The sequence below is a fragment of the Neoarius graeffei genome, chromosome 7 (assembly GCF_027579695.1).
Source record: "Neoarius graeffei isolate fNeoGra1 chromosome 7, fNeoGra1.pri, whole genome shotgun sequence".
In the NCBI taxonomy this organism is placed as follows: Eukaryota; Metazoa; Chordata; class Actinopteri; order Siluriformes; family Ariidae; genus Neoarius; species Neoarius graeffei.
Window position 1 is genome coordinate 45,616,031 of NC_083575.1, and position 27,238 is coordinate 45,643,268.

At 40.0% G+C, this 27,238-nt stretch overlaps 2 protein-coding genes across 4 annotated transcripts in view; one reads left to right on the plus strand and one right to left on the minus strand.

Annotated features, from left to right (window-relative positions):
* The first annotated feature begins 2,513 nt into the window (after positions 1 to 2,513).
* mat1a (methionine adenosyltransferase 1A) lies at positions 2,514 to 10,232 on the plus strand. Of its 2 annotated transcripts, XM_060924695.1 has the most exons (9): positions 2,514 to 2,735; positions 5,266 to 5,343; positions 5,551 to 5,673; positions 5,758 to 5,870; positions 5,949 to 6,092; positions 8,401 to 8,619; positions 8,722 to 8,904; positions 9,087 to 9,220; positions 9,847 to 10,232. In XM_060924695.1, exons 1-9 carry the CDS (start codon positions 2,669 to 2,671, stop codon positions 9,947 to 9,949), a joined length of 1,164 nt encoding a protein of 387 aa, XP_060780678.1. In that variant the 5' UTR covers positions 2,514 to 2,668; the 3' UTR covers positions 9,950 to 10,232. The 2 variants fall into 2 exon arrangements, with proteins under 2 accessions (XP_060780678.1, XP_060780679.1); XM_060924696.1 differs by lacking the exon at positions 9,847 to 10,232 and having other exon boundaries at positions 9,087 to 9,224.
* Positions 10,233 to 19,854: 9,622 nt separating this feature from the next.
* zgc:154058 (Transmembrane protein 150A-like) overlaps positions 19,855 to 27,238 on the minus strand; it is a 58,628-nt gene continuing 51,244 nt past the window's right edge. For both annotated transcript variants that reach the window (XM_060925763.1, XM_060925762.1), the window contains 2 exons: positions 24,054 to 24,231; positions 19,855 to 22,135 (listed from right to left, as the gene is read on the minus strand). In XM_060925763.1, the coding sequence (XP_060781746.1) occupies positions 21,891 to 22,135; positions 24,054 to 24,231 (423 nt within the window). In that variant the 3' untranslated portion in view covers positions 19,855 to 21,890. The remainder of the gene's footprint in view (positions 22,136 to 24,053; positions 24,232 to 27,238) is intronic.

The window sequence follows — 27,238 nt, forward strand, 5'->3', positions numbered from 1 at the left end:
AGGTCTATTAAAGTCTGATCTTTACAACACATGTTTGTGGAAGTGTACCATGGCATAAACAAAGGAGATTTCTGAGAACTTCAGAAAAAGCGTTGTTGATGCTCATCAGGCTGAAAAAGGTTACAAAACTATCTCTAAAGAGTTTGGACTCCAGTCAGACAGATTGTGTACAAATGGAGGAAATTCAAAACCATTGTTACTCTCTCCAGGAGTGGTCGATCAACAAAGATCACTCCAAGAGCAAGGCGTGTAATAGTCAGCAAGGTCACAAAGGACCCCAGGGTAACTTCTAAGCAACTGAAGGCCTCTCTCACATTGGCTAATGTTAATGTTCATGAGTCCACCATCAGAACACTGAACAACAATGGTGTGCATGGCAGGGTTGCAAGGAGAAAGCCACTGCTCTCCAAAAAGAACATTGCTGCTCGTCTGCAGTTTGCTAAAGATCATGTGAACAAGCCAGAAGGCTATTAGAAAAATGTTTTGTGGATGGATGAGACCAAAATAGAACTTTTTGGTTTAAATGAGCAGTGTTATGTTTGGAGAAAGGAAAACACTGCATTCCAGCATAATAACCTTTTCCCATCTGTGAAACATGGTGGTGGTAGTATCATGGTTTGGGTCTGTTTTGCTGCATCTGGGCCAGTACAGCTTGCCATCATTTATGGAACAATGAATTCAGAATTATACCAGTGAATTCTAAAGGAAAATGTCAGGACATCTGTCCATGAACTGAATTGCAAGAGAAGGTGGGTCATGCAGCAAGACAATGACCCTAAGCACAAAAGTTGTTCTACCAAAGAATGGTTAAAGAAGAATAAAGTTAATGTTTTGGAATGGCCAAGTCAAAGTCCTGACCTTAATCCAATTGAAATGTTGTGGAAGGACCTGAAGCGAGCAGTTCATGTGAGGAAACCCACCAACATCCCAGAGTTGAAGCTGTTCTGTATGGCGGAATGAGCTAAAATTCCTCCAAGCCAGTGTGCAGGACTGATCAACAGTTACCAGAAATGTTTAGCTGCAGTTATTGCTGCACAAGGGGGTCACACCAGATACTGAAAGCAAAGGTTCACATACTTTTGCCACTCACAGATATGTAATATTGTATCATTTTCCTCAATAAATAAATGACCAAGTATGATATTTTTGTCTCATTTGTTTAACTGGGTTCTCTTTACCTACTTTTAGGACTTGTGTGAAAATCTGATGTTGTTTTAGATCATATTTATGTAGAAATATAGAAAATTCTAAAGGGTTCACAAACTTTCAGGCACCACTGTATTTACAATCACACTATCTATTATCACCCAAATGAGGATGGGTTCCCTTTTGAGTCAGGTTCCTCTCAAGATTTCTTCCTCATCTCTTCTAAGGGAGTTTTTCCTTCCCACCATCACCGCAGGTTTCCTCATCAGAGATAAATTAATTTATTAGAGTTAAAATAAAGGGTGGCATGGTTGTGTAGTGGTTAGCACTGTTGCCTCACGGCAAGAAGGTTCTGGGTTCGAACCCCAGGGCTGACGGGGCCTTTCTGTGTGGGGTTTGTATGTTCTCCCCATGTCTGCATAGGTTTCCTCCTGGTGCTCTGATTTCCCCCACAGTCCAAAGACATGCAGGTTAGGTTAACTGGTGGCTCTAAATTGACCGTAGGTGTGAATGTGTGTGCGAATGGTTGTTTGTCTCTATGTGTCTGCCCTGTGATGACCTGGCGACTTGTCCAGGGTGTACCCCGCCTCTCGCCCATAATCAGCTGGGATAGGCTCCAGCTTGCCTGCGACCCTGTAGAACAGGATAAGCGGCTACAGATAATGGATGGGGTTAAAATAAGTTCATATGTTTAAAGTCTTTATTTTTCTATAAAACTGCTATGTGACAATGTCTGTTGCTAAAACCGCAATACAAATAAACTGACTTGACCTGAAATATGTGGTAGCCATATTTTAGCATAGTAGAAATAGCAGTTCATGATAAATATGTTGCAAACCATTGGTACTGAAATACCACATATTTAAGAATGAATGAAAATCACAGAAGAGCTGCACTGATCATACCTGTTGTTTAAAACACTTGTGCTTAGTGCACAGTGCATGTCTGCATGCTATCAAGACAAAACCTCATGATGCCGGTAAATGTTACTGTGTAAGTTATTTTAAAAATGCAGTTATATTTACTTTGTAAAGGATGTATTACCTTTTCTCATTCTAAACAACTCAGTTTATAACATTAAAATACAGCAATGCTATTTTGAGATCGTCAGGAACCTGATCACAGGGCAAGGAATCCAACCATATAATGATATCCCACTGGTCTCCTTTCTACACTCTAGTTGGACAACAAAGGGTTAACAGAGTGCCATTGAACTCTGAATCCCTCCCACCAGCAACTCCCCCTGAAACATCATTCAACCTCACTGATTCATATATATAAAATGTGGGTGGGCGGGTGTGGGTGTGCGTTCATTCATTCGTTCATGTTCTCCTGGCCATAAATAGGAGCATGCTTACTTAGAGATATTCAGTGATTTGTATGTAGGCTCTGAGATCCTAAAATCTGAATGATATAAAGAATACATTTCAGCTGCACTTGGAAACCCTTTAAAAAGCTCTTATAGATATTGCTTTCTAGTTTATTTCTGAAGTTTTTAGATTTAGACTCCAAACACGGAAAAATGAATGACTTCACAGCTGATGGTTCTTTCATGTTCACGTCAGAGTCAGTGGGAGAAGGGCATCCAGGTGAGGCTTTCATTTCGCAATACATCTGTATTTTGTACTCATTTATTTGTGCAGTGATAATGGCTATTAAATGTCTTTTCTACACTGTTCTTTAAAATCGTGCTGTAATTTCCTAAACTGTGTAGCCCCACACATTCAAACAGACCAACAGCCACTTGCTGACACAGCAGTATACGTGCTTCAACAAATGCTCATTGAGAGGACTGGGTATTGCTTGCTAATCTCCCTCACATAACAGAAGAAAATGCAAAGAAAATACAGATTAGATTGCATATGGTGCTGTAATGTAGACTTTTAACTACTAACACTGACCATTTATGTCACTGTGTTTAAAATAGGATTTGTGCAAAAGGATTAAGCATGTGGTTAGTTTCAGGAGTTGCCTCAATTAAATGTACTTATCTGGTATTTTATTCAGTGAATACTTACTAAGCTGTTGCTTACAAACAGCTCACTTTTAGCACCTGGTGCATTTATTGCCACCTGAGAGGAGTACCTGAAAGTACTGTACTACTAAACTACTAAACATAATTCAACTTTTATCCACAATACACAGAATCTGCAAATTTGCATAATGCATTAAAATATGAGGTCCATCAGGTTTATAAGCAATTGTTCACAAGGTTCACAAAATTGACCTTGGCATTGACTGTGTTCATTTTTTTTTACTAAGAAAACACCTTTCTGAACTCTTGTGTGGGAATTAGCCAGACCTACAATTTATTATCAGTACAAGGGACTGTTCTTGGCTCATATCGTGTGTTCAGAATGACTGAAAGATATTACTGGATTGGACTTAATTACTCCAAAGAATTTTAAATATCAAATGCCAACTCGAATATGTAATAGAGTGAGTGATACATCTCTCATGAAGCCCCTGGGCCTCTTAGACAACCTTTGAAAATAAATAAGTAAAACGCAATGTGGGTTACTGATGTGGAGAAAAAAAACAGAATCTATGCATGATCTTTCTGGTTCACCCTAAAGCACACAGCATAGACATGACTCCATTGGTTCAGGTCTCAGGAAGCTTCAGAGTTGGTTTGCCGTCATTGTTTATGATGTAATGCATATAAGCTCTTGCCTCAGTGTAGAAAGGGATGACATGCAGCTGAAAGCTAGCCTGGGCCCGCTCATCCTAAGTGTGACGCAACACGAGGGCCTGTTGTGAGCTCAATAGCTCGTAGAGCTTTGAAGTCGCGTTAGCGAGGCTAGCTGAAAGCAGAGAAAGCATGAAAGTAGGAATGCATTCTCCTGCTCTTACTGGGACATTTTTCTGCAGTATTCTACACTCCATTAGTGTGTGTGCGTGTGTGTGTGTGTGTGGTGGTGGGGGGGACAGGAAATGTTTAACTGCCCAGAATAAGGGCATATAAAGCACAGATTAAGACATATGAAAGGGGTATAGCATTATGGAATGCCATTTAAGTCAGTCAGTCAGTCAGTCAGTCAATAAACAAACAAACAAACAAACAAACAAACAAACAAACAAGCAAGCAAGCAAGCAAATAAGCAAGCTTAAGAAATAAATATATATGAAATAAATATATGAATGAATCAGTATTGTTAAATAAATAAATGGGTTTTTATTTCAAAATGATGTTTTTAAGGATTTACTTAAAATTATTTCAGGGGACTTTTATTTAATAATTCAACATTTATTTATTTATTTCAGGGAACTTTTCTTTCATTATGCCACATCTATTTCCCAAATTTTTCCATCTGTTATTTTCCAATGAATGGAGCGTGGTTATCTCAGACATTTAGCCCAAAGCAATAGTACCAAAACAGCACTGAATCAGTGCAGGCCATCCAGTTGAGGCACTTGGCAGTGTCTCTCAATAATAATGAGATACTTTTCTCAGAGTCAGACATCGCACACAGTTGAAAAATGAGCAACAACCATGTAGACTATTGACCTTTGATTTACCAGAATTTTTCAAGGCCTTCTTGTATATTCAGTGCTACTGAATATATAGTGATTTGGTGCTGTTCTGGTGCTGTTGCTTTGGTTTGAATCTGTGAGATAACTACACTGCATTCATTTGAATATCCATCCATCCATTATCTGTAGCCGCTTATCCTGTGCTACAGGGTCGCAGGCAAGCTGGAGCCTATCCCAGCTGACTATGGGCGAAAGGCGGGGTACACCCTGGACAAGTTGCCAGATCATCGCAGGGCCTCATTTGAATATAACAGATGAAAATAAAAGAGCTGGGAAATAAATACGGATCGGCGCTGGCGTGAGAGATCTGTAATCTCCGGAGTGGATGTCCGGGGCGGAGCATGACAAACATGTTCAGTTAAATTTCAGTTAATTTCACAGGGCCTTAATAATAATTTGAAAACATTAAAACTACTTTTCTCTTACACATGGCTGTTCTTTAGTTTCTTTGTTTTATGTTCTATTGATTCAAATCATTCATGTGGCGAAAATGAAAACATTGCAAGTGATACAGACTCTGGAAGAAAATCCTGACTGCTAGTTTAAAATAGGCTTTATTTATTATTCTGTTTCTGCTTTCTGCAGACAAGATATGTGACCAGATCAGCGATGCTGTCCTTGATGCACATTTGAAGCAGGACCCTAATGCCAAAGTGGCCTGCGGTAAGTACATCAAAGGAATAAACTCTTGTTTCCTGCCTGTTACACAGTACTATTCTCTCTCAGTTCTAATAATAGTCACCAATGATTAGCCTTCTAATGTAAAACACAAACACCGGTCTTCATTCTGCTCCAGTGATTTTTTTCATTATTGTTGTAAATCATGGTATATTTTGTAGATTATGTCGTTTATCTTATATAATATATTAGAAACTGCTGTCAAGACCGGTATGGTGCTTCTGTGTGGTGAGATCACATCCAAGGCCAATGTGGACTACCAGAAAGTTGTGAGGGATGCCATCAAACACATTGGTTATGATAACTCTGATAAAGGTAAGAATACCCAGACAAATAGAGTTTCAGTCATTTGGAAAAATATTTTTATATTGTTTGTGCATAAGTTCTATCTGATCTTAGGTTTTGACTATAAGACCTGCAATGTACTGGTGGCTCTTGAGCAGCAATCTCCTGATATTGCAAAGGGTGTACACATTGATCGGAAGGAAGAGGACATTGGAGCTGGAGACCAGGTAAAAAACTGGAAGGGGAATATCATTGTGAATTAACTATAACTACAATGGATGACCACTCTACAACTGTTTTGGCAGGGTCTGATGTTTGGTTATGCCACTGATGAGACAGAGGAATGCATGCCTCTAAGCATTGTCCTTGCCCACAAACTTAATGCCAAGATGGCTGAACTGCGTCGTGCTGGCACTATTCCTTGGCTCCGTCCAGATTCCAAAACACAGGTTAGAATAAACTCTTGCATGCCCTCCAAGTGAATATTATACTACCTTTGTAGATGATTACTAAGAGTCCAGCTGAGCCAGGGACTGTATTTAGACTTAGACTAGTGCATCTCAAACAATTAGAATATCATGAAAATGTTCTCTTTTTTTGCAATTTAATTCAAAAAGGTAAACTTTCATATATTCTATATTCATTACATGTAAAGTGAAATATTTCAATTTTTTATTATTATGGCTTATAGCTCATGAAAATCAGAAATCCAGTATCTCAATTTATTAGAATATTTCTTAAGATCAATCAAAAAAGGATTTACAATACAGAAATGTCCAACTTCTGAAAAGTATGTTCAATTATACACTCAATACTTGGTTGAGGCTCCTTTACCATGAAATATTGCATCAGTGTGGCATGGCATGGAGGTGATCAGCCTGTGGTTCTGCTGAGATATTACTGAAGCCCAGGTTGCTTTGATAGCGGCCTTCAGCTTGTCTGTATTTTTGAATCAGGTGTTTCTCATCTTCCTCTTGACAATACCCCATAGACTATCTGTGGGGTTCAGGTCAGGTGAGTTGGCTGGCCAATCAAGCACAATAATATCATGGTCAGCAAACCATTTGGTAGTATTTTTGGCACTGTGGGCAGGTGCTAAGTCCTGCTGGAAAAGGAAATCAGCATCTCCATAAAGCTTGTGAGCAGATGGAAGCATGAAGTGCTCCAAAATCTCCTGGTAGACAGCTGCATTGACTTTGGACTTGATAAAACACACTGGAGCAACACCAGCAGATGACATGGCACCCCAAATCATTACAGACTGCAGAAACTTCACACTGGACTTGAAACACCTTGAATTCTGTGCTTCTCCACTCTTCCTCCAGACTCTAGGACCTTGGTTTCCAAATGAAATGCAACATTTACTTTCATCTGAAAAGAGAACTTTGGACCACTGAGCAACAGTCCAGTTCTTTCTCTCCTTAGCTCAGGTAAGATGCTTCTGATGTTGTCTCTGGTTCAGGAGTGGCTTGATATTAGGAATGTGACAGTCATGGCCACTTTCCTGAAGACGTCTGTGCGTGGTGACTCTTGATGCACTGACACCAGCCTCAGTCCACTCTTTGTGAAGCTCTCCCAAGTTCCTGAATTGACTTTTCTTGACAATCCTCTCAAGGCTACGGTCATCCCTGTTGCTTGTGCACCTTTTCCTGCCAGCCTTTTCAGCAATGACCTTCTGTGGCTTACCCTCCTTGTGGAGGGTGTCGATGATCGTCTTCTGAACAACCGTCAAGTCAGCAGTCTTCCCCATGATTGTGGTTGCATGTACTGAACTAGACCGAGAAATACACGGTATTTCTACTATTTCTATTTTACTCAAATAGAATACATGGTATAGAGATACATGATATTTCTATTTACTCAAACTCAAAATGAAATATTCTAATATTTTGAGATTTTTTTGAGAAATTAAAACAGAAAAATGCTTGAAATGTTTTAGTTTACATGTAATGAGTTTAGAATACATTACTTTTTCACTTTCTTAAATAGCTGATCGAAAATGTTCATGATATTCTAATTGCTTGAGATGCACTAGTTCATACACCGATCAGCCATAAAATTAAAAACACTGACAAGTGAAGTGAATTACATTGATTATGTTGTTACAATGGTACCTGTCAAGGAGTGGAATATATTAGACAAGCAAGAGAACAGTCAGTTCTCAAAGTTGATGTGTTGGAAGCTGGAAAAATGGGCAAGCAGAAAGATCTGAGCAACTCTGACAAAGACCAAATTGTGATGGCTAGATGACTGGGTCTGAGCATCTCCAAAATAGCATATCTTGTGGGGTGTTCCCGGTATGCAGTGGTTAGTACCTACCAAAAGTAGTCCAAGGAAGGGCAACCGGTGAACCGACGACAGGGTCATGGGTGGCCGAAGCTCATTGGTTCACCTGGGGCACAAAGGCTAGCCCATATGATCCAATCCCACAGAAGAGCTACTGTGGCACAAAAAAAAAAAAAGCTGCTGAAAAAGTTAATGCTGGTTAAACCAGAAAGGTGTCATGTGGACTAGCCTTCATGCCCCAGGCAAATCACTCTATATCCCACCCCTTGACAGGTGTCAGTGTAACAACATAATCAGTGTAATTCACTTTACCTGTCAGTGTTTTTAATTTTATGGATGATTGGTGTAGACCTATATTTAAACTTTTAGAACTTTCTGCAATAATGTGTAGTACACCGAGAGAACTCTTTTCATGAGAAAGATACACAGTGAATGTTCCTATAATATGCTTGGGGTTCTCTATACCTGCAGGTGACTGTAATTTACAAGGAAGAGAAGGGAGCCATGATTCCTCTGCGCGTGCACACTGTGGTCATTTCAGTCCAGCATGATGATGTCATCTCACTGGAGGAGCAGAGGAAGATTCTGAAGGAGAAGGTCATCAAGGCTGTAGTTCCAGCTAAGTATCTCGATGACAAGACCATATACCATCTACAGCCCAGTGGCCGCTTTGTCATTGGAGGACCTCAGGTGAGTTTCTTCATGACACATTCTTGTTTTTTTATTTCATGCTTACATTCACACAAGTGCATTAATGGCAGTGGGTTGACTGCTAATTTGGTTGAATCTCAGGGGGATGCTGGACTCACTGGGAGAAAGATCATTGTGGATACATATGGTGGATGGGGTGCCCATGGGGGTGGAGCCTTCTCTGGAAAGGACTGCACCAAGGTGGACCGGTCTGGAGCTTATGCTGCACGCTGGGTGGCCAAGTCTCTGGTTAAAGCTAAACTTTGCAAGAGAGTTCTGGTACAGGTGAGATAACACATTATCTGTGGAAAGGTTCTCCTTGAAACACAAATGCAACATATTTCAGTAATAGAAGGCACAGTGCATCAAACTGTGGTCTTGTATTCAGGATGAAAATAAATTATAAACCAGTTATAAACAATTATATAAAATATACAAATGAAGGCACTTTTTGTCTTTCTGTCCAGGTGTCTTATGCTATTGGAGTGAGTCACCCACTGTCTATCTCACTCTTTACCTATGGTTCATCTGAGAAGACAGAGAAAGAACTGCTTCAAATTGTTAACAAAAACTTTGACCTTCGGCCTGGTGTTATTGTTAGGTAAGCTGTCGTCTTCTACATGGTACTTTCTGGCCCAAACATTTATGTTAAATATAAGTAGCAGAAAAGACAAATGAAAGAGTAAGAGTTGATAGCATGATTTACAAGGCATTCAAAAAAAAAGCTACATTCACACAATATCGCACAATAATTCCAATATATAAGAAAAAAACTCACCAACACCCCCTGCACATGCTAATTTCATGCTGATGCATATTTTTCTTCCTATCATAAAATTGTACTGTAATATAGTTTCACTACCTTGCTTGAAATAGATTTAATAAGGTAAAATAACATTATTTTACTTTTCAGAACAACAATTTTTTTTACAAGAAATTAAAATGAAATGTTTTTTCTATCCACACTGTTAAAAAAAGAATATACAGATAGCAGAAGAGGCTATACTTAATTTTTAGCTTAACAAATTAAACATGTCAGTTTGGATTACAGATACTAACATTTAGAAGCCTTTGAATGTAGTGACGGTTCACTCTGTTGTTGGGAGATTGTGAGTTTGAATGATGCAACAGCCATCTGTTCCCCTGTTGATTAGAGTGATTCTAGCTTTGGTTTGTCTCTTCCCAGCATTTGTGGTTATAAGAATAATAAATTACTTCTGTTGACAGGGACCTGAATCTGAAGAGACCCATTTACCAGGAGACTGCCTGCTATGGTCACTTTGGCCGGTCTGGATTTACCTGGGAAGTTCCCAAGATCCTGGAATTTTAAGCTGAGCAAGGCTCAAGAGATGCTTCCAGAGCACAACCAGAAAAAGAAAGAAAAGCCATGTAAATCATATAACACTCCCATGGGTGCTGAACCAAAAGTAGTATATGTTGTGGCACATTAAATGAATGGAATGATCCAAACACCAAAATAAGCTCCCAATGAGAAGTTTCTGGCCAAAGTGATGTTTCAAGTCTCTGGACTCTTCCTCAGACTTATAGGGTTAACAGAGAGTCACCAATATTAATATAAAAATATATATAGACATAGACACATTCCAATAAAACCTCTGTCCAAATATATATATATATATATATATATATATATATATATATATATATATATATATATATATATATACACACACACACAGTTAGGTCCATATATATTTGGACACTGACACAAATTTTGTTTTGTTTTTTTTACCTGTTTACTGAAACATATTCAAGTTATAGTTATATAATGGACATGGACATAAAGTCCAGACTTTCAGCTTTCATTTGAGGGTATCCACATTAAAATTGGATGAAGGGTTTAGGAGTTTCAGCTCCTTAACATGTGCCACCCTGTTTTTAAAGGGACCAAAAGTAATTGGACAATTGACTCAAAGGCTATTTCTTGGGCAGGTGTGGGCAATTCCTTCATTATGTCATTCTCAATTAAGCAGATAAAAGGCATGGAGTTGATTTGAGGTGTGGTGCTTGCATTTGGAAGATTTTGCTGTGAAGAAAACATGCGGTCAAAGGAGCTCTCCATGCAGGTGAAACAAGCCATCCTTAAGCTGCGAAAACAGAAAAAAAAATCATCCGAGAAATTGCTACAATATTAGGAGTGGCAAAATCTACAGTTTGGTACATCCTGAGAAAGAAAGAAAGAAAGCACTGGTGAACTCATCAATGCAAAAAGACCTGGACACCAACAGAAGTCAACAGTGGTGGATGACCGCAGAATAATTTCCATGGTGAAGAGAAACCCCTTCACAACAGCCAACCAAGTGAACAACACTCTCCAGGAGGTAGGCGTATCAATATCCAAATCTACCATAAAGAGAAGACTGCATGAAAGTAAATACAGAGGGTTCACTGCATGGTGCAAGCCACTCATAAGCCTCAAGAATAAAAAGGCTAGATTGGACTTTGCTAAAAAACATCTAAAAAAGCCAGCACAGTTCTGGAAGAACATTCTTTGGACAGATGAAACCAAGATCAACCTCTACCAGAATGATAGAAAGAAAAAAGTATGGTGAAGGCGTGGTACAGCTCATGATCCAAAGCATACCACATCATCTGTAAAACATGGCAGAGGCAATGTAATGGCTTGGGCATGCATGGCTGCCAGTGGCACTGGGTCACTAGTGTTTATTGATGATGTGACACAGGACAGAAGCAGCCGGATGAATTCTGAGGTATTCAGAGACATACTGTGTGCTCAAATCCAGCCAAATGCAGCCAAACTGATTGGTCGGCGTTTCATAATACAGATAGACAATGACCCAGAACATAAAGCCAAAGCAACCCAGGAGTTTATTAAAGCAAAGAAGTGGAATATTCTTGAATGGCCAAGTCAGTCACCTGATCTCAACCCAATTGAGCATGCATTTCACTTGTTAAAGACTAAACTTCAGACAGAAAGGCCCACAAACAAACAGCAACTGAAAACCGCTGCAGTAAAGGCCTGGCAGAGCATTAAAAAGGAGGAAACACAGCGTCTGGTGATGTCCATGAGTTCAAGACTTCAGGCAGTCATTGCCAACAAAGGGTTTTCAACCAAGTATTAGAAATGAACATTTTATTTACAATTAGTTAATTTGTCCAATTACTTTTGAGCCCCTGAAATGAAGGGATTATGTTTAAAAAAATGCTTTAGTTCCTCACATTTTTATGCAATCATTTTGTTCAACCCACTGAATTAAAGCTGAAAGTCTGAACTTCAACTGCATCTGAATTGTTTTGTTCAAAATTCATTGTGGTAATGTACAGAACCAAAATTAGACAAATGTTGTCTCTGTCCAAATATTTATGGACCTAACTGTGTGTGTGTGTATATATATATATCCAACAAAGTCATTGCCAACAATGTCATTTCACATACAAAACTAAATAGGTTCATCATCTCCATATGGGACGAAAATACAATAGGCTATATAGAGCAGAATTACATGTTCCAATACAAATGTCATATATATGCTCAAATATCCATGCGGATTGTCATATACTGGTAAGACCACCAGAGCTTTAAAAACTAGGCTTTTTGAACACCGCTGTGCTATCAGAAACTACTTCACAACTAGTCTGGTGAATGTACACTTTTCTAAGGCCAGCACAACATTTCCACTCTTCGATACATGGGAATTGAGAGAATAAAACATCCTTGCAGAGGGGGAGACATCAACTCTATGCTTCTAAGAATTGAATTCTTCTAGATATATACATTCAGCACTTAAGACTTTGAAATTAGACCTTTTTTGTGATAAGTTACAAACTGTTTTTTCCTATTTTCCTATTTTCTCAGGCTGTATCCTCTTAGGCAGTGTTTTTCTTCTGTGAAGGTTCATATTTTCATACTTACCTATGGTGTTACTTTTTCCCTCAAGATAACTGTACTAAATATTATCTAAATAGATAATATTTATGATGGCTATTTAGCCTGAGTCCTGAATGGAACTATTGGGGTATTTGATTTGTAAAATGTGAACATATTGTAAATCTTGCATCTGTGTCTATATGCATATTGGATATTTTTTGAACTCACTATATCGGGATTGGAATGTACCAAGATATATTTTTATATTACTATTGAGGATTGTCTACAGGTGTCACGTTATGTGTAATGGGTATTTAAAATGGTGACTTTCTGTTATTCTCATAAGTCTGAGGAAGCGTCAAGAGACTCTAAATGTTACACTGGTAATACACTTCTCTGGGAGCCTATGTTGGTGTGCGGATCATTCCATTCATTTAATCTTTTCTGTGGGACAACTATAAATACTTCTAACAGAATAATTGAAAGCAATCCTGCCCTGTCCCATCCCGCTATCTGTCTTTACTCATCTCACCGTCTGAATTTCAATATATTCATCTGAAACAAGGCTCAATAGTGAATGAAAATTGTCTGATCCAGTGTAGGAGTCTGCTTTTTTAGAAGGAGCTGTCAATATAAAATCGACTATATGCCAAAATTTTGGGGACACCTGACCATCACACCATGTGCTTTTTGAAGATCACATTCCAGATTTTGTCCCACTTTGGTATTTTAGTAACTTCTGAGAAGGATTTCCACTAAATTTTAGAGCATGACCATGGGGATTTGTGCCCATTCAGCCACAAGAGCATTAGTGAGGTCAGGTCCTGATGGTGAGCGAGGAGGCTCGGGGCACAGATGCCATTCCAAATCATCCCAAAGGTGTTCAGTGGGATTAAGATCAGTGCTCTGTGCAGGCCGCTCAAGTTCTTCCCCTCCAATCTTGGCAAACCATGTCTTTATGAACTTCACTTTGTGCACAGTGGCATTTTTATGCTGGATCAGGTTTGGGCCTCTTAGTTCCAGTAAGGCTACAGTATACAAAGACATCCTATTCAGTTGTGTGCTTCTAATTTTGTAGCAACAGTTTGAAGAAGATCCACATGTACTGTAGATGTGATGGTCAGGTGTCCACAAACATTTTTGCCATATGGTGTATTTTCCGATTTTCCATATCTGTAGAAAATGAAGCATTTTTGTTCATCCCTGTTTTATTTTGACATGCAGAGTTAAGACTGTTGTGAAGTGCAATGGCAAGGATTTCCACAACTGCCTTTTAACAAATCCACCACATTGGAATTTGTGCTGCTCAGGGAATGAATGTAGTACCAGCTCTAATTCAGAGCCATTCATATCTTAATTGTCAGTGCAATATATAAGTAGTGTGGAATCACTTCACTGAGTGTGAGACATTACGTGTAATTGCAATATGGTATTCTGTTCATGTTGTGCAGCTCTATTTTATAAACCTGATACATGAGAAGTGCTTTTTACTTTTCTGTTGGTTTCAAGTGAAGCATAGGTATGAACTGGTGGACCATTACAGTATAATATTTAAAGTAAAATAAGTCTGGTGTGAATCAACTATTGATCTCAAAATATTACAGGCATCATATGTCTTAAGATATAAACTATGCATCTTATTTATTATGAAAAAAAAAGTTTTTAAACATGTGCTTCTTAAAAACAAATCCCTGAGTACGACGTGAAAAATGTAAAACAGTGTTATATGCAATAATATATCAACGTCTGCCTGTTTACAGATTCACTGTGGTATACAGTAAGAACATTGTTGACCAACAACTAGTGAATGAGTGTGTCAGTGTAATCAGCTAAAACCCAAATCATGCTGTATGACTGAGGTGTGCGAATTCTCCATTGTCCAAGCTACTCCGTTTTGTAACAAGCATTATAAGTCCTGCCTGTTCTCATCAGACAAGTTCTGTTCAAATGTGACCTGCCTTTGTCATGTCATTTTATCTGTGTGAATAATTGTGAATAATAATTTTTTTTTAAACCTGAAACAGCCATTTAATCAAAACTTCTATTATGCATGGCTATTCCATTCAAAAATGTCTATCTGATGGATTGCTAATGCAGAAATACCTACGTTCTTCAGAACTGTTAACAAACTCCTTCAGCCTCCTGTACTAACATGTCCTAATACAGCTAAGCAACGTGAGGAATTTTTACATTATCTTAATAACAAAACTGACCAAATCTTTTGCTCTTTTCCTTCTACTTCCCATTCATTCTTATCCAGTGATGTTCTTACTCTGCTTACAAAACTCTCTTTCTGTTACTAAGTTCATTAAGTCTAATCCTTCCTCCTGTCTGCTTGACCCCGCCCCCACCCTGCTACTTAAAATATGTTCATCTATAATTAATACTCCTATTGCCATACGTCTTTCTTCTGGCTCTATCCCTACTAACCTCAGAACTGCTGCAGTTACCCCTGTCCTGAAGAAACCTGAGTTAGATCCAATGTCTCTTTCCATTTATAGACCCATCTCAAATCTTCCCTTTCTAGTGAAAGTGATGGAAAGAGTGGTAGCTATGCAACTCCATACCTTTCCTATGAGCCCTTTCAATCTGGTTTTCGTACACATCACAGCACTGAGACAGGTCTTCTGCATGTTGTTCATGATCTCCACTGGTCTGCTGATGGTGGTCTTCTCAACATTCTTCTCCTCCTTAAGTGCTGCTTTTGATACTATTAACAACGATGTACTCATTTCTCATCTCTCTTCGACTGGTATCGCTGACATAGCCCTTCAGTTATTCAGGTCATATCTCACAGACAGACAACAGTTTATCAAACTAGGTTCACACAAGTCCACCACCTCTCCTGTTAAGTGTGGGGTCCTTCAGGGATTAGTTCTTGGACCTCTTCTCTTTTTAGTTTACATCCTACCTCTTGGTCAAATAATCTGTAGCCATGGCCTTAACTTTCACTGCTATGCTGATGACATTCAGCTCTATCTCAGTATAGACTCCCCTTCCAGTACACTGACTGCATCTCAGATATAAAACTTTGGTTGCAGGAAAACTTTAATACTGATAAAACTGAAATCCTACTGGTTGGTCCCAAATGCCTACTAAGTGAATCATCAAACTTTTCTATTAGTACTGATGGCGTGCTTGTTAAGCCTGCTCCTTTTGTCAGAAATCTTGGAGTACTGTTTGAGCCATCACTCAATTTTGATTTTCATATTAAGTTACTCACCAAACTTGCGTTCTTTTATCTCCGTAACATTGCTCATCTGTGTCTCCTTCTGACCAGTAATGTTGCACAAACTCTGGTTCATGCTTTCATTTCATCCTGTTTAGATTACTGTCATTCACTCTTCATAAGCCTTCCTGCAGTCTTTACAAAAGCTACAATATATTCAGAACTATGCATCTTGAGTTCTAACCCATACTAAACGCTCTGCTTACATCACCCCATCCTCTCTCAGCTACACTGGCTACCGGTTCTGGCCTGTATTAAATTTAAGATCTTGCTTCTCACTTTCAAAGCCTTGCATAATCTTGCTCTGACATAACTTAGGGAACTACTGACCCCCTACACCCCCACTTGCCCACTTAGGTCTTCTAGCAACAATTTACTTACTGTCCCATGCACCAGACTTTCCACCACAAGGGCAGGTCCTTCAGTGCCATTGCCCCCAAACTCTTAAATTTTCTTCCTCAATCTCTCCATGACTGCTCTTCTTTCTCTACTTTCAAATCTCAGTTGAAAACTTATCTTTTCCATGATCATTTCTGTTCCTCTCTTACTAGTCTTTTTTTCTCCCATCCCTTCTGTAAAGCGACCTGAGAACTATGAAAGGCACTATAGAAATTTAACATTATTATTATTAATTACATTTAGGCACAAATGCACCAAATATACACTGGAGTATAAAGTCTGAGACCAGTAGTGAAAATACTTCTATGTTGCCTTCTTTTCTAATTATTTTCATTACAGGCTATATTAAACTAGAGACAACAGTTCCCCTGGGGGAAACTGTGAGTGTGCTGCAGCGCGCTTAGCCAGGCCCTGTGAGCAGGGGCGCAGATAGGATTTTTGAACTGGGGGGGACTGAGCTGTCAGCAAATGATTCCATTTTGTGTGTATATATATATATATATATATATATATATATATATTTTTTTTTTTTTTTTTGTACATATATATATACACACACACACACTACTGTTGAAAAGTTTGGGGTCACTTCACTTTGAAATGTCCTTATTTTTGAAAGAAAAGCACTGTTCTTTTCAATGAAGATCACTTTAAACTAATCAGAAATCCACTCTATACATTGCTAATGTGGTAAATGACTATTCTAGCTGCAAATGTCTGGTTTTTGGTGCAATATCTCCATAGGTGTATAGAGGCCCATTTCTAGCAACTCTCACTCCAGTGTTCTAATGGTACAATGTGTTTGCTCATTGCCTCAGAAGGCTAATGGATGATTAGAAAACCCTTGTACAATCATGTTAGCACAGCTGAAAACAGTTGAGCTCTTTAGAGAAGCTATAAAACTGACCTTCCTTTGAGCAGATTGAGTTTCTGGAGCATCACATTTGTGGGGTCGATTAAATGCTCAAAATGGCCAGAAAAATGTCTTGACTATATTTTCTATTCATTTTACAACTTATGGTGGTAAATAAAAGTGTGACTTTTCATGGAAAACACAAAACTGTCTGGGTGACCCCAAACTTTTGAACGGTAGTGTGTATACATGTTATTTCACCTCCCTCACTGCCATCACCAGGAACTACCTGCAGGCCAGGACAATGATCACATTTTAACATAGCCTATGGAAATCCAAAGTTTACACATTATCATCACGCACAGAAATTGCAAAACTGCAAAACTAGTTTTAAAACCGCTAAGTTCCAACTGTTAACCATAGCGAGAGGCTGGGCTACGTGTGTGTGTGTGTGTGTGTGTGTGTAAAGTGTAAACCAGTGCATCCTGACTTTCTAACTATGCCTGTGTGTTGCGTGAGCGGCAGTCAGTCAACAACTCTTCGCAAAGTTTCCTTATGAAACAATATGCTCGCTGAAATTATGGCAGGGAACGCCAGATTAAACATTAAAACTGCCTTCTGAGCACTGTATCTACAGGCTACCACCGAAAGAAGGAGGCTACCAGAAAGGCTTCTCTACTCCGTACGATTTTACTTTCACTACGACATTACTTTGAACAGACTATCAAAAAATTGCAAGGTGATATGATAAAGTAAGGCACAGTTTACTTACAGTCTTTTTTTTTTTTTAAACGATGCAATTGTTTTCTGCCTTTTGGCACCCTTCATCATGCCGTGTTGGGGTCCTGAACTAGGAGGCGCTGTCCCCGATATGCCTGTCAAACTTGTGGGTAACCATAGCAACCAAGCTCGAGCTCGCAACCTGTGCAGTCTGCGCAGTTGCAACTGTCTGTACTGCTGTGCACCTCAATAAACCGAATGGTAATTAGTCTTTTGATTTTTCCGTGAGGTTTGCCTTATGCAAAGAAAGACAGCATAGACGTTTTTTCCTCCCTATAAGTGGGGGGGACCGAACGAGGTGAATTTAAATCTGGGTGGGACGAATCCCCCCCGTCCCCCCCCTCTATCTGCGCCCGTGCCTGTGAGGAGACGCCAAAAAATCACACAAAGATTCCCTGTGGAACTGAAGTTGAGAGGCTCAGTATTATTGCTTGTGTTTTGGCGCCATCTGCAGGCGAGATCTCACGTATATCCAAAAAATCCCATAGGAATGGATGGGGAAATCCGGGTCGTACAAAGTAATAGCACACCGAGTCCGATCGAGCCGCACGTTTTGATGTATAGCTTGCCCGTGTGCGATCCACGGTTACTGAGTTATTCGCAATCAAAATTTGTACGGAAGATGAATAATAAGAATAAGAAACGCATAGTAGAACAATAGTGATGCGTGCTCTGCACTGCATCACTAATTACAGACTCTTTACATTAACTACTTGCATGAATTTCAGATTTCCTCAGGGTTCTTCTTCTTTTGGCTGCTCCTGATTAGGGGTCACCACAGCAGATCTTTCGTCTCCATTGCTCCCTGTCTTCTGCATCCTTCTCTACCACACCTGCCACTTTCATGTCCTCTCTCACCACATCCATGTATCTCCTCTTTGGCCTTCCTCGTTTTCGTGTGCCTGGCAGCTCCATCCTCAGCATTCTCCTTCCAACATGCTCTGCATCTCTTCTCAGGATGTGCCCATACCATCTCAGTCTCATCTCTCTTAGCTTAATTCCCAAGCTCTTTACATGTGCCGTCCCTCTGATGTGCTCGTTCCTTATCCTGTCCAACCTTGTCACTCCCAACACAAACCTTAACATCCTCAACTCCGCCACCTCCAACTTTGCCTCCTGTCTTTTCATTAAGGGTACGGTCTCCAATCCATATCACAGCTGGTCTCACTACTGTCTTATACATCTTACTTTTCACTTACTTTCAGATTTTCTCAGTATTTGTACTTTATTGACTGCTTGCACTTGAGGTAGCATAAACTCAAGTTTGTGTAAAACCTGATGATCCATGATTGATCAGGTCAATTAGCATATCACCTGAACATATGCATCCATGGAAGAGATCCGGCTCAAATAATCTTGAAAATTTGCACAAAGGCGTTAACAGTCTCATCTCATCTCATTATCTCTAGCCGCTTTATCCTTCTACAGGGTCGCAGGCAAGCTGGAGCCTATCCCAGCTGACTACAGGCGAAAGGCGGGGTACACCCTGGACAAGTCGCCAGGTCATCACAGGGCTGACACATAGACACAGACAACCATTCACACTCACATTCACACCTACGCTCAATTTAGGGTCACCAGTTAACCTAACCTGCATGTCTTTGGACTGTGGGGGAAACCGGAGCACTCGGAGGAAACCCACGCGGACACGGGGAGAACATGCAAACTCCACACAGAAAGGCCCTCGCCGGCCCCGGGGCTCGAACCCAGGACCTTCTTGCTGTGAGGCGACAGCGCTAACCACTACACCACCGTGCCGCCCGCGTTAACAGTCAATATCACAAATTTGCTTAATAAATAGTGACCTAGACATAGTGCAAGACCCTGAATATTTCCTTAGTTTCATCTTTTTATTCTAAAATTTTATTTCCAGATAAATAGAAAAAAAAACAAACTGATTTTAAGTGCGATCGAGTGTGTCCCACAATGTACATCTACAGCATTAAATGTGATCAAGCCACAAATGTGCTAAATTCTATAACGTGCACAGAGCCAGACCCATTTTACAGCTGTGCCAAAATGTTATTGCATGAAATGGCAATATCTGCATCTCAGTTTTAAGATAGATGGTACAGCAAATTCATCATATTTAGCATTTTAAACACAGAAGCCTTGGTCAGCAGCTTTATTTATATTTGCTTTATTTTTGCTCAGCTTGAGGCAAATATACAGTACAATAAAACATATCTTCAATTTATCCAAAATCCTTTCAGTCTTTGGTTCAACAGAGGTACAGGAAGGCACCCTTTAAGAGCCAGCATATCAGTTATTTTACCCAATGTTTGTTTTCTGCAATGTGTTTTTGCACATGTGCACTGAGGTTGTATATTTGTACTTGCTGTCTGTATTAGTGGATTTTGAATGCATTATCACTCTTTGCGCTGCAAAAAATCTCTGTGACTGCCTTGAAGCAATAACTCAAAGTGGATCAAGTTAAGCAACAGCCAGTCATGTCCTCAAAAAGTCATCATTGGCAAATCATGGTAAAGGATCCTCCTGAATTTCTCCCTGTACTGGACAGAGTAATGCTAAGCAATAATGTCTTAGCAGTGCTGCATGTTCAAAGCCATTAACAGGGAAATGGTTAACATGGAACACAGACCACAAAAGTGTAAATATTTTTGCAAATAAAATTGTAAATACTTAGAGTCCACTTGTAACATGACAAATGTTTCAAGTGTATGCCAGTTCCACTGTAAAATGTTCAGTTATCAATTAATACTTAATCAATTGAACTTTATTAAAAGCACAGACTCCAAGCTGGTGTAACAGATCTTCCTGAGGATTGGACTAGAAACTAAAACAAGCAGAACAGGAAACAATTATTTAAATTTTTAGACTTGCCTTTGCTTGATAAAGGCATATAGAGCAAAATTATACATATTCTATGAATGTATCTAGAGAATGGAGCAACAGGATCTCTGTTTAAGGGCACTTAAATCAGCATCTAACAAAGAAAAATGGCTTTTTATGTAACAGACTTACAGTCCTGCTGTAAGTCATACTGTCAAAACAGATCACATTTTTGTGACAACTATGTGCACTTAGGATCATATTTCCAAGGTTAAGTCAAATTAAGCTGACAACTAAAACCACAATTAACCAAATACAAAATTCAAAGAAAAATATGGCCAAGTGATGAAGCACAAATCTTTCACAACCAGAGTAATGTATACAAAACAGAATCTGGTGTATCTTGTAAGTGGGATCTAAACTGTTCCTCTTAAAATGGAATTGGTTCAGAACCAAACTGGCAGGAAAATGTAAACAGATCTTCAATCAAATCAAATAACAATTAAAACATCTCAGTCTACACCTATCAATTTACTGGCCTCAGGCACAGAGATGAGCAAGAATACACTCACATTTACCAACCAACAAGTCAAATACGCAGCGAATATGGGAATGCTCTACATTAGTGTAAAGTTAACTTTGCTGGCCTAGTTGGCATTCATCTGGCATTTATAGTACAAAACAAAGCACACTTTTGAAATCTTGGACTTTGTCCCGGACAGTATGATAAACACAGAATTAGAGATTAACGGCGTCCATTAGACAGCTTTGCTTGGCCCCGTTTCATAAGGCACAATGGTAATAATAGTCACCCTGAACTGAATATGCAATGAGCAAAAAGCAAAAAGCACCTCTGTTTAAGATCAACCATAACTAAAAGGCAATGTGGTTGAATATAAAAGGCAAAAATAAACTCCATAATTCAATAAACATTTTTCTGGTTTTATCATGAAACCTCTACACAATTGGCACAGAATTGTCTCAGTGCCCAGCTGAACTTGCAGGGTTGCGTTATTGACTGCTATCGCCGTTACATATTAACAACTCCAATGATATGAACATTCACAAAGCCTCAACACATACCACATCCATCCATAGAACACTGCTTCTTTAAGTATTACAGCTACTTTGTTGGTGGACTATAAAGAAGGGGACACTGAAGATAGACAATTATTTGGTCTCAACAATGTGCAAAAATGTGTGCAAAATCCTTTGGCAAAAGTTAGCTCAGATTAAGAATAGAAGTAGGGCAGATTTCCTCTGCTGAACTAGTTTTCCTCTGCACCCTACTGTACATGAATGTGTATAAGAAACAGGGAAAGAGAGAGTAGCATGGGCAGGCCTGTGCCAACTCTCTCTCCATGAGGTTAAAGCATGGACATGTTCTCCGGCTGGTGCTGACTTGTTCCACTGAGGGACTCCACTTTGTGATCCTGGCTGTTGCTACTTAAAGATCCTCCTCTGGCCAGGACCATCATGGTGTTGCTGGAGATATTGGCAAATTCAAAGGCAAACGTGCCATAAAACAGCATGATGATGACACAGAAGACCCACTCGAAGATGGCGGAGGCGTGCTGCAGGACAAAACTCTCTTGGACGAAAAAAACTCCACCTTGGGAAAAGCGGAGTTAAGGAATTCTCACAAAGACGAGCAATCCCACACATCTTAAATAATATACAGTATAATGTGTCATCACTAGAATCTCTTTATCTATACTTTTACACAGACTGTCCATGTTATTAGGAACACCTGAACATTCATGCAGTAATCTAAATCAGCCAATCATGTAGCAGCACTGCAATGTAAGGATCCTGCAGATACAGGTCAAGAGCTTCAGTGAATGTTCACATCAAACATCAGAATGAAAGAAAAAGTATGATCTCTCACTTGGATCGTGTCATGGTTGTGGTACCAGAAAGGCTACTATTTCAAAAATTGCTGATCTCTTGGGGTTTTTACACACAGTCTCTGGAGTTCACACAGAATGGTGCGAAAAGCAAAAAAAAAAACATTGAGGGAGCAACAGTTCCGTGAGTGGAAACACCTTGTTGATAAGAGAGATTAGAGGAAAATGGCCAGATTGGTTTGAGCTGCCAGAAAGAATATAGTAACTCATACAAATCACTCTTTACAACTGTGATGAGCAGGAAAGCATCTCAAAATACACAACAAATCTTGAGGTGAATGGGCTACAACAACAGAAGACCACATTGGGTTCCACTCCCGTCAGCCAAGAACAGGAAACTAAGGACAGTTGAAGATTAGTTGAAATCACCTGGTCTTTTTCCACTCTTCAACTGTCCCAGTTCAGTGGGTCTGTGCCCATGATAGCCACAGATTCTTGTTCTTGGCTGACATGAGTGGAACCTGACTTGGTCTGCTTCTGTTTTTAGTCCATTCACCTCAAGGTTTGAGGTGCTGTGCATGCTGAGATGCTTTTCTGATCACCGCTATTTTCTGAAACCAGCCCGTCTGGTAGTAACAACCATGCCAAGGTTAAAGTCACAGATCACATTTTTTCACCCCAATTCTGATGTTCGATGTGAAATTAACTGAATTTTAAGCATTGTGCTGCTTTAACTGAATAAATGAGCAAGTGTAAAAGTTTCTGGACACCTGATCATCACACCCACATGCGAGCCTTCCCTAAACTGCTGCTACAAAGTAGAAAAGGACAAAATTGTATAGAATGTCTGTGTACTGTAGCATTATAATTTTCCTTCACTGTAATCAGTGGGCCAAAAGCTACTTATGGACTTATGGACAAAGCAAGCTCCATATACACATGGTTTGCCAAGGTTGGAGTGGAAGACCTTGAGTGCCTTACACAGAGCCCTGACCTCAACCTCACTGAACACCTTTCAGATGAAGTGGAATGCTGTGTGTACACCAAGCCTTCTCACTCAAAATCAATACCTGAGCACACTCTTGTGGCTGAATGGGCACAAGTCCCCACAGCCATGTTTCAAGGTGGAAAGGCTTCCCAGAAGAGTGCAGGTCATTTTAGCAACTTTAGAATTGGATTTTCAACACACACGAGCATGATAGTCAGATGTCCACAGACCTTCAGCCATATAGTGTATTAGGGCAGCATGGTGGTGTAGTGGTTAGCACTGTTGCCTCACAGAACCAACACAGCAAGAAGGTTCTGGGCTTGAGCCCAGTGGCCGACAGGGGGCCTTTCTGTGTGGAGTTTATGTGTTCTCCCCATATCTGCATGGGTTTCCCCCACAGTCTGTTGGGTTAGGTTAACATGAGACAGCCATGGTCTGAAAGTTGGGCTGAAGTGCTCTTGAGCAAGGCACCTAACCCCCAACTGCTCCCCAGGCACTGTAGCATAGCCGCCCACTGCTCTGGGCATGTACTCACTGCTCACTTGTGTGTGCGTGCATGTGTGTTTACTGCTTCAGATGGGTTAAATGCAGAGGAGTGCTTGAGTGTACATGTGATAAAGGATTTTTGTCTTCTTGTCTTGTCTATTACATTAATTATATAGTTCCGCAGACATTTCGATCACAGAGAAGGATACTGAGCACCAGGGCTACGAAGGCCAGCAAGGTCATGATGAGACGCAGATGGCCCATATTGTACTCCCCCTGAGTCTTGGCCAGTTTATAAGTGAGTGCAGACTGCACACTCACAAACAGCACGCTGGTGGGAAAGGCCACGCCAGCCCCAACGTAGTGCAACACCTTTGCGTTATCTACCTGGAACACAAGATCATACATTTCAGAACTTTCCTTTACCAATTTGCTTCAGTTACAAACAAGTACTTCCTAAATAAATAAATAAATGCCTGGTCCATGTACATATCAGATACCCAGCCAGCCCTGTTAAATACAATATCTAGAGTATTGTGTACATCCAAAACTGAGTGCATGTGCATTATGAATTGTACTTCAGTTACTTAACTGTCAATCATGCCTGTGTTTAGCAGTACTAAACAAACAACAAAATTCAAAGAGAAATTTAGAGAAATGTAGCCTGCTTCTCTACAAGATACATGGCAAGAGTACCTTAACTACATTACAGCTCCATTCATGACCAATGTCAATACCCTTGCTAATTTTAAATAACTCCAAAAAGCTGTTCAAGATTTTACCAGGATAAAGTGGTTACAGAAGATAAACAAATGAATAATTAAAAGTAGATAAATTGCTAGTTGTATGTTAGCACCCCCAATTTTAAGTCATTGTCACTGTATTGAGTTCAGCGATGAAAGTGTTAAATTACTCCAAAAATCATTACCCAGTCAGCCGACAGCTATACCATAACACTTGTGTATTTGTACATGTGCTTTGATGAGAAATATAATGCTAACATTTAAAACCCATATAAAAACGCACTGCATACTCATCTCATCTAATTATCTGTAGCCGCTTTATCCTGTTCTACAGGGTCGCAGGCAAGCTGGAGCCTATCCCAGCTGACTACGGGTGAAAGGCGGGGTACACCCTGGACAAGTTGCCAGGTCATCACAGGGCTGACACATAGACACAGACAACCATTCACACTCACATTCACACCTACGGTCAATTTAGAGTCACCAGTTAACCTAACCTGCATGTCTTTGGACTGTGGGGGAAACCGGAGCACCCGGAGGAAACCCACGCGGACATGGGGAGAACATGCAAACTCCGCACAGAAAGGCCCTCGTCGGCCACGGGGCTCGAACCCAGGACCTTCTTGCTGTGAGGCGACAGCGCTAACCACTACACCACTGTGCCGCCCACACTGCATACTACTAAAGTCAAATAAAGTCTCTCCTACATTTGCATTCATCTCATACAATCCACAAAATATTATTTCCAGTCCAGGTTTTCTTTTTTTCCCTCTGCTGTCAAGGTGAGAGAAAGTGGACTTGCTAGCAAACAATAAAACTTACTCCTTGCTTCCAACCAACAAGAAACACTTGACTGACTGAAAACATGCAGCATACATTAAGAAAATAAAATGATGTAGCATTTATCAATGCAACTCTGCTACTTACTACACTGATAGAACAGCTTACCTGCTTACAAGCTACTTCATCTAAAATGCCCCCTCTCTCACTACTAGAAAACATTGGATTAGTTGAACTGATACCCCTGCCCAACAGTGCACCACAATATAACCCTCACCCAACACACACAAAAAATAGACCCTTAGTAGTATTTTCCACTGAAGCACGTGTGTCATGACAGCATCAAACACAGTTCCTCTATGTTCGCTTTCAACGTCGTTTAGGTTGCGTGGTTTATGCTAGACAGAAGGTTGAACCAGCCGTTAGAGACAAACTTCATGTATAGTTCCCAAGTGAGACGCAAACAGTTTTCCCAAAAAGCACCATGTGGCGCAAGAGGTAATTACAGAGTGCATGAACTATATTTTCAGTGCCCAGTACACAGAGCTGTGGTATGGAGCGCTGAAGCCTGAGGAAAACAAACTCAGTCAATACGTTTCAAACAGGTACATATGATGCTGACTGTAAAAGTTCCCCTATAGAACATGTACTGTTGCTCTGAACTATGTTTTAGTGTGGAAATATCCAGCTTGTGAAGGTGATGCCTTTGAGGCAGAGAAATAAGGGATTAACTTGAAGTTAACGATCTCTGCTCAGATTTGCTATGAGCTTGAAATAAACAAACTGCTTGTTAACCTCACCAGCAGAGAGCAGCAAAGCTCACCTATTCCTTGAATTTCCCTGCTACATAACTTGGCTCATGCTGGTAGTTTTAGAGAGGAACTACTCCTACGGTTTATGCTCAAAATGCTTTATCTCTCAACTGTAAATGGTGCCAAATTCCACAAGGAGCATGTACGTCCTTAGCATTTCTTTACACATTATTAACAATCCTCTGCTATAGAGTGCTTCGAGATCAGCGCGAACCCAGCGACGGCCATATTGGAAGTCAAACGTCGCTGTGTCAGTGCATTGTTGTTGCTCAGCGAAGCAAAATGCCGAATACATGTATCATTGTTGGCTGTAGTAGCCGGGGGGAAAAGGGTGGCAAAAGCTTCCACAGACTCCCTAAAGTCGTGACTAACCCAGGAATTGCAGCACAGGAGAAAAGCGAGCGGAGGAGACGACAGTGGCTGGCTGCCATTAACCGATCAAATTTAGGACAACTTGACTGAATCCGGATTTGTTCTGATCACTTTGTGACAGGTAGGTTAAATTGTCTTGAATTTCATAGTTACTAAAATAAATGTGATACAAACTATTATCTTTTCTATGTACTTTCAGCAATGATTAATGGATATATTTGTCACATTAGGTAGCTTATGTCTACTGCAGTGCATTGTTGCATCAAATGGCATTTAAGATCTAGGCCTAGTAATGTTTATGTACACATGCTGTTAGTACAAGTTACATACTAGGCCTATATTTTATTCACTGACTAAAATAATTGATAATAATTATGCGGCAACAAGCTGGGGTCAGCTTTCCATTCCTTCTCACCAACAGTGTATGGATCTACATTCCCAATGAAACGTACCTTCTCAGCATAACGCTCCCGTGCCTGCTTATCCAAACTTTCACAGTAGTGCTCCATCACTTCAGATGTCTAAATTCTTAAAGAATCCAAGCTTCTAAGCCCTCTAACGCGGAAACGAATCGGTGAATGTTTACTCTATGATGTGTACTCTATGTGCGCTCTGGACCGAGTGACTTCCAAGATGGCTGCGCCGACCGCATGGTTACTATTTTTAGCATCATCTCGGAGCACTCTA